The sequence below is a fragment of the Guillardia theta genome (genome assembly GCF_000315625.1).
Source record: "Guillardia theta CCMP2712 unplaced genomic scaffold GUITHscaffold_139, whole genome shotgun sequence".
In the NCBI taxonomy this organism is placed as follows: Eukaryota; class Cryptophyceae; order Pyrenomonadales; family Geminigeraceae; genus Guillardia; species Guillardia theta.
Genome location: NW_005434535.1, coordinates 96,295 through 104,839, shown reverse-complemented (window position 1 = coordinate 104,839; position 8,545 = coordinate 96,295). Strand labels below are relative to the sequence as shown.

At 56.3% G+C, this 8,545-nt stretch overlaps 4 protein-coding genes across 4 annotated transcripts; 2 read left to right on the top strand and 2 right to left on the bottom strand.

The window, feature by feature from the left end:
• Positions 1 to 47: 47 nt before the first annotated feature.
• Positions 48 to 1,959, bottom strand: GUITHDRAFT_166128 (hypothetical protein). The gene is made up of 9 exons (XM_005821687.1): positions 1,418 to 1,959; positions 1,289 to 1,368; positions 1,198 to 1,234; positions 1,109 to 1,153; positions 977 to 1,078; positions 853 to 927; positions 610 to 654; positions 507 to 560; positions 48 to 454 (listed from the first exon to the last, which is right to left on the bottom strand). Exons 1-9 carry the CDS (start codon positions 1,790 to 1,792, stop codon positions 416 to 418), a joined length of 852 nt encoding a protein of 283 aa, XP_005821744.1. The 5' UTR covers positions 1,793 to 1,959; the 3' UTR covers positions 48 to 415.
• An 823-nt stretch (positions 1,960 to 2,782) lies between these two features.
• GUITHDRAFT_45279 (hypothetical protein) lies at positions 2,783 to 2,980 on the top strand (the record flags this gene model as incomplete). The annotated part of the gene is made up of 1 exon (XM_005821686.1): positions 2,783 to 2,980. A coding segment is annotated over one exon (198 nt), but the record flags the coding sequence as incomplete, so codon positions are not given.
• A 1,041-nt stretch (positions 2,981 to 4,021) lies between these two features.
• On the bottom strand, positions 4,022 to 5,645 carry GUITHDRAFT_119072 (hypothetical protein; the record flags this gene model as incomplete). The annotated part of the gene is made up of 5 exons (XM_005821685.1): positions 4,022 to 4,789; positions 4,842 to 4,974; positions 5,053 to 5,159; positions 5,208 to 5,406; positions 5,635 to 5,645. The coding sequence occupies 5 exons, from the start codon at positions 5,643 to 5,645 to the stop codon at positions 4,022 to 4,024; spliced, it is 1,218 nt and encodes a 405-aa protein (XP_005821742.1).
• Positions 5,646 to 7,415: 1,770 nt separating this feature from the next.
• GUITHDRAFT_119071 (hypothetical protein) lies at positions 7,416 to 8,485 on the top strand (the record flags this gene model as incomplete). Its single annotated transcript, XM_005821684.1, has 4 exons — positions 7,416 to 7,616; positions 7,706 to 7,798; positions 8,019 to 8,060; positions 8,327 to 8,485. The coding sequence occupies 4 exons, from the start codon at positions 7,416 to 7,418 to the stop codon at positions 8,483 to 8,485; spliced, it is 495 nt and encodes a 164-aa protein (XP_005821741.1).
• Between the last annotated feature and the right edge of the window lie 60 nt (positions 8,486 to 8,545).

Here is an 8,545-nt window from a genome sequence, read left to right as displayed (position 1 = left end):
TCCTCCTCCTCCTCCTCCTCCTCCTCCTCCTCCTCTCCTCTCCTCTCCAGGGCTTCGTATCTTTACTGTAACATCTCAGAGCGGGAGCTGCTGGCCCAAGACGACTCATCACGGAATGCCTTCCATTAAAGTCAAGAGAGGAATCGTAAGGCAGCCCCCCAGCTATTTCCCAGCTGATGCGACTGCCTGCAGGTGTCAGGGAGGATCTCTGAACAGGCCAGCAATCGGACTCTCGACGTTGACGTTTTCCTTTCTCCCCTTCACTTGTTGTTGACTAGCGCAACAGGTCTGGAAAAGCATGGGATGCGACGGAATGATGACATGAATCCATCGCACTTCGTAGCTCGAAGTCCCAACTCATCCCCAGCTAACGGCGTGAGAGGTCTGAAAGATCGCCTCCGTCTGCCTCGAGTTCTCAGCTCTCGTACTTGGGAGCGAACACCTCGTTGTACACCTGGCCAGAAACTTGTCAAGGACCCCAGCTGACGACCCAGGAGAGTTCCGACCTCCTGCGCCTCCCGGACTTGATCGGCCGGAAACAGAGCGAGGAAATGATCAATCTGGAGCATTCCTGGGATCAGTAACGAACTTGCTGTAGAGGAACTTGACCTCTTCTATGATGGCGTTCAGCCCGCGCGTAGCAAACTTGATTTTCTAGAGACAAAGGAACAAGGAGAAAACGTTCAGTCACTGTCTTCGACCATGTCGTCCCCTTGTTCTCGCCTCTTCCTCTCCCCACGTTCTCCTTCTCTCCCTCCTCTCCCTCGCTCTCTTCCTCCTCTCCTCTTCCTTGTCTCCGCTTCCTCCTCTCCGCTTGCTCCCTCTCTCCCGCCTTCCGCCACAGATGTACACCTGCTCGGTCATGCGCTGAAACTTTGGGTTGATGTCTTCCTTGTCAAGTTTGTCCCAACCGTCGTACTCAACCAGCTTGTCAAACTCCAGTCACGTCCCCATCGACCTCGGAGCCTCCACTCACCTTGGACAGGAACTCCACGATCTTCCCAGCTGACAGCTGAGCTTGCACCGCGTTGGGCGTGAGTCTGGGCGGCTCCTCCGAGTCGTCGATCAGGGCGCTACACTGCATGGCACTTGTCAAAACTTGGCGCACAGCCTGCTGTGCAGCGACCGCGGCCTCCAGGTTCCTTGAAGGATTCTACAGCTCAATCAACGACCAGCACAGGCTCAAATGCGGGGTACCGTATCTCTGAACAGAAACTTGACTTCCTGCTGAAAGCTGTTGGTGCGCAGGGTCAGGGGGGGGATGGAGAAAACAGGAGCAACAGAGCACCTGTCGACCTCCTTCCCTGTCAAGCTGTAGAGGAGCAAGTAGCGTACTCCCTCCTTCAGCCTGATCGTGTTCACCAAGCCCTGACACTGTATCAGAGCTCTGCTCCGCTCCGCTCTTGCTCCATTGTACCTTGGTTGAGTAAGATACGGCAGATGCAGGAGGCGAGTAGCCCAGCAGGACTGAAAGTCCCACTGCTGAAAGAATTATTGTCCTCCTCGGCATTGCACCCACAGCTCCGTCAACCATGGTTGTGCCTGCGAGCATGCTCGACGTTCGTTCCTTCGTAGCATGTGAGCATGGCGATGGCTTCAAGCATTGAGCCCCCAGAGCGCCATGGCTCCACTGTCCCAGTTGAATCGCACATTCATCCCGAGCTCGGAGGACTGGAAGAGTCATCCAACAACAGGACGATGCTGCTTGACCAAGTAGGAGGACGGCGAGCAGGCATGCCCTTCTACCATCAGAGGGAGCGATTGAAGGGCGTGTTCGGATTGCTTCAGCCATTGTCCTTGAAAGTCGTAGTCTGCTCTTTGTTCTTTCTCGTTCAGATTTGATTTCCTCTCCTCCTTCCGCTTACTGTGTCCTGGTCCTCTGGTTTCTTGCCTTCACTTGACTTGGATTCTCGACCTGCTCTTCCCCTCTCCTTCTCTCACTCTCACTCCTGCCCTCCTTTATATGGCTTAGCTGACTTGCTTAGTCGTAAGCAACCGTTACAAATCAACCGTAAATCGTTAGGACTAATATAACACACGACCGTTACAGCCAGGTATACCCTGTCTCATAACGTCCCGTAACTGTCAAAGGAACAGAGAACAGCGGCGGCGGCGACGATGCACGAGGCGATGGGAGAAGAGGAGGGGATGGGAGAGGAGGAAGCGCTCGGCATGGGAGACGGAGGGGCTCACCACGAGGAGACGTACGACGGAGAGGAGGAGAGAGGTGAAGGGCAGGACGACGACGACGACGATGGCGTGGACGTCATCATCGATCAGGACGATGTTGGATCCGCCTCTAAGGGTGCCTGGGGAGGGACGCCGATGGTGAGTTGTTGATGGATTGGATGCGATACTGGGGCAAGATAAGAGAGGGAAGAGAGGGTGGGAGAGGGAGAGGGTGGGAGCGGGAGGAGAGGGGGGGGGGGACGATATCGAAGAGGGGAGGGGGAGAAGAGAGAAGAGTTGAAGGGAAGAAGAAAACAAATGAAGAGAGATGGGTGGGATTATGAGAGAAGATGATTATCCTTTTATCTGAGGGCAGAGTGTATTGGCCCACATGAGTTTTGTTGACAAGATGGTAGTGGATATGTCATATACTCGAACGTCGCTCGTTCATGTGTCAAATCTTGTCGACTTGCTGATTTGCTTGCTGCAGCCGAATCGCAAGTATGTCAGGAAGGGCGTTGAAGTCAAGATCGGAGAGCAGACAGCCCCTAAGGAGGGAGAGGAAGCTGCAGTGGACCCCAAGCTCGGAGGGCCCCTCGTCAACCCGTATGAGTTCGATATCTCGTCGATGGAGGACAAGCCATGGAGGAAGCCAGGAGCTGATCTCAGCGACTGGTTCAACTACGGCTTCAACGAGGAGACCTGGCAGGCCTACGGCCAGAAGCAGGTCCAGCTGCGGAGGATGAACGCCATGCAGGCGAGCATCCAAGTCGTTGAGTCCGACCGCAGCGCCAGCAGCAACCAGAACAAGCCGAGCCAACCCTTCAACAGCCCTGGCGCCATGCCCGGTCAGATGCCGAACCCTCCTTGGATGGGAGGAATGGCTCCCCCGTTCATGTCCCCGCCCGGTATGCGCGGCCCCGCAGATGCAATGCAAGGAGGTCGCGGCGAGGGAGGCGGCTCGGTGCAAGAGAGTGCGGCAGGAAAGGATGGCGAAGGGAAGGACGGAGGAAGCAAGGAAGGAGGGCAAGCGCAGCAGAGCCGAGGGCCGGACATGCCTCAGCTTGGAATGCCTCCTCCCGAGGTAATCAAGGAGATGATGGCCCGGGGTCAGATGCCTCCTCCCGAAGTGTTTCAGCGGATGGTGATGGCCGGGGGCATGCCGGGTGGAGCCATGCCTCCTGAGATGATGATGCAGATGATGGCAGGAGGGGGGATGAGGCCGCCAGGTTTCCCCGGCCCGCCCAGCATGATGCCCCCGGGAGGAGGTAGAGGGCCCGGGCCTTGGGGAGGGCCAGGAGATGGAGGGAGAGACCGAGACAGAGGAGATCGTGACCGCAAGCGGGGAAGAGATGATGATGCACGTGGAAGAGAGGAGGAGCTCAAGAGGAGGAAGGAGGATGATCGCTTTCGTGACCGCGATAGGGATCGGGATCGAGAGCGGGAGAGGGACCGTGAACGAGACAGGGAGAGGGAGAGAGAGAGGGACCGAGAGAGGGAGCGCGATCGCGACAGGTGTGTTGACATGTATGTGAGGATTGAACTGATGAGTGTGCAGGATTCGAGACAGAGACAGAGAGCGAGATAGAGAGCGCCTGGACCGTCGGACGCTCGAGAAGGAGAGATCGAGAGAGCGAGACCGTGATCGTCGAGGAAGAGGACGCGAAGAGGAGCTGCGCAGAGATCGCGACAGGCCACGGGATGATCGCGACCGTGGAGTCGAAGACAGGCGGGCACCGGAGGAGAGACCCGTTGAGGCTGCTGAATGATGAGAATGTACTATGATGGCGGCGACGCAGCCAACAGTCGGATCACCCTGTCGTTTGAACTTTCCAACAAAACAATAACATCATCATCTACCTACTGCTCGATTCAGAAGGTCGGCCAGCACCGCCGCCTGTGATGCACCACGTACAAAACCTCCCGCTCCTTCCATCCTCCTCTCTGTGCTCCAAATGGGCCTGACCCCTGGCACGATACTCTTCCACACGCCTCGTCGCTCCCCGTAGAACCCAGCACGCCTAGAAGCATCCTGGTCCTGTAGAGCTTCCCAGGACCTTTCTTGCACCAGTCGATCTGCTGGGATCTGTAGGAAGGTCCCTTGTTGAGGGAAGGGCTGAAAATTTGCGAAAGTGTTTCGAGGGCTCTGCATGAAAGTTGCTCCTTGTGCAGGGGCTTCCTCGATGATTCCTGGGCTCCCCTGAGGGATCTCGATGAAGCTCTCCCTTCCCTCTTGAGGCATCGCAACGACTGCTCCTTGTTGAGGAACCTGAAGGTAACTCTCTCCAGCTTCCTTCGGCATCACAAGCCTGTAGCCAGGGGGTACAGCTTCCATCACATACTTCTTCTTCATCAGCCTCATCAAACTTTCCTGCTTCTGGAAAGCCCTGGCATCCCAAGGGCTCCTGAACGGAGCAGCCGACGGGACAGCAACGAAGTCTGGAACCGCAGGGGGGGGCTGGACGCGATCGGGAGGGGCAAGTGGCTTGAACACTTGGACCTTGTGCTGGGCAGGAGTTGAAGGCCGAATGTTGATGACGATCTCTGACTGAGGCTTCGAATTCTCTGGGATCTTCTTTGCCACAGATGCAGTTGAGTTTGTGACAGGCGGCGACAAGTACTGCGAGGGAGAAGCGAGCATTACTGTTTCGATCACAAGCAGCATGACATACCGAGGACTTGGCACGATGCGCGACTCGCAACGCCATGTTTGCCGCCCATTTCGGGTTCTGCAATGGCCGTGGCGTCGTGTCCTGCCATCGCTGCCACCAGCTTTTCTTCGGCCCTTCACTCTGCACAACCGCACTGCCGACATGTGTTCACTGAGCAACAAATGCAGAACCACAACAATATTCAGAACAATAACATTGAGCGTCGACCCACCTGGGGCTATGGGACAGAAACTTTACAGCCTGATGAGCAGCTTCTTGGGCGAGCGGAACGGTCCGGTACGCACGAATCGCAGTCCAAGGCACTTGATACACCCCGTCCTGTATCGCATTCTCACCAAGAATGATAATCAGTGCTGTCTCGCTCACCTGCTCCGTGGCTACAGCTGGGGGAGAGCTAGAGGTGGAGCTGGGCGTGACCTCAGTCGCTGTCGGCTCCTCGCCCTCCGGTGTCGACGTCTCGTCTGCTGGAACGCTTGCCGGGGCCTCAAAAGTGGTGTAGACATTGACGACTTGCGCGCTGGATGGGGTATGCTTCCTGACGAAAGGATAGGAGAAGACGTACGCGCTAGAGGTCGTGTGAGTAGGAAAGCGATGGTCGTTCGCTGCCAGTTCGCGCCGTCCCAGCAGACCCTCATGTCCGCTCCAGCAGCTCGCAATGACAAGCAGGACGGCAGCACCCGAGACTAGGCAGAACGAAACGAAAGAGACAGAAGAAGAGGGGAGTAGCGAGGAGAAAGAGAAGGAGGAGGAGGAAGAGGAGGAGGAGGAGGAGGCGTTGGTTTTGGCTTCAGACCGTTTCAACATGTTTTGAGAGTTGCTCGTGCCAGTCAGTCTCTTACTTCGCCGCCATCGCGGGGACTCAGGGGAGTCGAAGCGCTCTATTTCTGGCGGAGTGGAAATTCAGTGAAAAACAATGTCAAAAGCTATCAACTTGCCAAGGCTGCCCGCTCACTGTGACTCAGTGAGGCCTGCCGGCCCGACCTCGGACCCCGCCACCGTACCCCAGCCGGCCCGCGCTCCGGCGGGGCGGCCCCTCTCAGCTCAGTGCCAGTACTGAGGCCTGCCCGGCTCAGGCTGTCCGGCGCCGGGGCCGGGGGGGCGCCGTCCCGGGGGGGTAGCCGGCCCAAACCGAGTCATAGTAGATTGAAGTTCACTCAAAGATCACTGTCAACCGGCGCGCGCCCGGCGCAACGCCGCCCCGCCGGCCCCGATGATGACTCCCGGAGATCTGGCCGGGCCCGGCCCCGGGGATCCCGGCCGGCCCGGGCGCCGAGTCACTGAGTTTCCGGGGCAGGCTCAGTCACCCGGAAACTGGTTGGGTACGGACGGCACACACCGGACCCCAAACATGTACATACCACCCCTCCGCAAACCACAGGAGCAAATAGAACTGTGATCGATTTCAATAATCAATTTCATACCCGTATGTATTCGAATTTTATATGTATTGCCATATTGTAATTTCTTACTCCCTGGATCTTCGTCTTAATTCATCCCCTACCCAAGAGACCTTCCATATCTCTACCCCCCTTTTTGATAACCCCTACCCCCTGAAATTGTTCCCTACCCACCTCATGGATTTTCCAGATCCTCATGGCCACGCTCAGTTTCTTGCGTATCCTCCCCTGCCCCTCCTCCTCCTCCTCCTCCTCCTCGCCCTCTCCTCCTCCTCCTTCCCCATGTCCACCACTAGTTCCTCCTCCTTCCAGTCTCCATCGTGAGCCAGGACTCTCTCCCCCCTCCTTGCCCTCCTTTCCCTTCCAAGATGGACCAAAATCCTCCAAACTTCGCCCCATCTCCTGCATTTGCCGATCTTCCTTCCAGCAGAACACATACTTGACAGGACGTCCTCTTCTCCTGTCTTGCATGTCTCGGAGCTATACCCCCCTCCTCCTTGCTCTACCCCCATCGTAGTTTCTGTCCACTACGAACTTCCTCGCCATTGCGACCGTTTGTTTCTGCCATGATCGTAGTTTACTGATACTCTCTTGCACTCTTCCGGTGCCGTAGCTCCTCCTCCTCCCTCTGTCTGTGAGAGTTTTCTGAGTCTCCTAGGCCCCTGGGCACAACCTGATGCGCTCCTGCTTCTTGTTCCCCTGAAGTCAGCATTTATATTAGATTAGCTCCATGTGAAAGTTAATCAAATGGCACTCCTGATGCAAGGAGCAGGAGCAAGAGCAGGAGCAGGAGCAGGAGCAGGAGCAGGAGCAGGAGCAGGAGCAGGAGCAGGAGGAGAAATCTACTTGAACGATGATTATCTCCGGCGTCTGATTATTCTTCACTTCTTAGCAGATTTCGCGTGCTTCCTTTCTTCATGCAGCAGCACTGGAGTGAGAGTTGGAATACAGACTATCCCGTGAAGCTCGGAAAGGTTTCTCAGTGAGCTTGACGAGTTCGCCGTTGGGACAGAGATTGTACTGACTTGCAAGGGTGTGAGGGAAGAGGAGGTGGCGGGGGGTGGGGGAGACAGCCATGATAGCGAGCAAGCATACAGTGAAGGAGCAGAGTTGGACGGTGTCGTTGCAGCCTAGCGTCAGGCTGACCTTACTGGCTCTCTGCTTCTCCCTCATGTGCATGGAAGAATCGTTCGAAGTTGCCGTGATGGACTATCGGCATCGATCGCAGACCTCTTCGAGGCCCTGGCAGCAACCAGCTGCGAGCATGCGTGGAGGAGGAGGCGTCAGGGAGGTCGTGCTCAGGTTGCGGGGAGGAGGGGTGGACAACAGGCGATACTACGACATTCTTGGGCTGGAGCAGGGAGAAGATGATGAAAACGTACCGCGCTTGTTTCCCTCCTCTTGACTTTTTCCTTCTCTCTCCTCCCTCCCTGGCTGTCCTCACCCTTTTCTGACTTGTGCACGAAGACGATCAAGAAGGCGTACAAGAAGATGGCGCTGAAATGGCATCCGGACCGAAACCCAAACAACAAGGCCATGGCAGACAAGAAGTTCAAAGAGGTCGAGTTTTATAGAGAAGCTCTCACTCTCTCTTTCCTTCGCTCCCTCGCTTCCTCGCTCCCTCCCAACCTCTCTTCTGTTTTGTCCTTCACAATTTTCTATATCTTCTCATCGTGTAACTCCGCTTTTCTTTCTCTTCATGTCGAGCTTTTCTGCTTCACATTCCTTTTCTCATCTTTTCTGTCCATGTCACTGCCTCAAGTCTCATTTTCGTCCTCAGGTGTCCGAAGCTTATGAAGTCTTGTCCAACAAGCAGAGCAAGGTAGGGCCCTCCTACCTCGTTTTTCCGACCCCTCCTCCTCCTCCTCCTCCTCCTCAGCGTTCTCCTCCTCAGCTTCTCCTCCTCAGCTTCTCCTTCTCTGCCTCCTCCACCTCTCCTCAGCCTCTTCCTTGGTCTCATGATTCTCCTACTGCTCGCTCAACTCCTCGCCTTGATCCTTCTCTCTTCACTTCCACTTCCCTGCCTTCTCTTCTCCTGTTTCTGTTTCTCAACTCACCTGCCACCTCCCGCACCTGTCATACCCACAGGAAATCTACGACAAGTATGGGGAGCAGGTGCTGAAGCAGCAGATGAATGGAGAAGGGGCGGAGGCGGCCGGAGCAGCCGGAGGGATGCCGGGAGGAGTACACTTCTCCTTCAGGTCGGTGGTGGTGGTGGTGGAGGAGCAGGCAGGGTTGGGGGGGTGAGAGAACAAGAGATAAGGAGAGGAGAGGAGGAGGAGGAGGAGGAGGAGGATGCTTTTCCTT

Excerpts from the sequence above, each read along its gene's own strand:
- GUITHDRAFT_166128 (XM_005821687.1), bottom strand. The coding sequence starts at position 1,792 with ATGGCTGAAGCAATCCGAACACGCCCTTCAATCGCTCCCTCTGATGGT. Across the intron at positions 655-852 it reads TTCAGCGCATGACCGAGCAG|AAAATCAAGTTTGCTACGCG; the intron begins GTGTACATCTGT and ends CTTTGTCTCTAG. Across the intron at positions 561-609 it reads TGAACGCCATCATAGAAGAG|ATTGATCATTTCCTCGCTCT; the intron begins GTCAAGTTCCTC and ends GGAATGCTCCAG.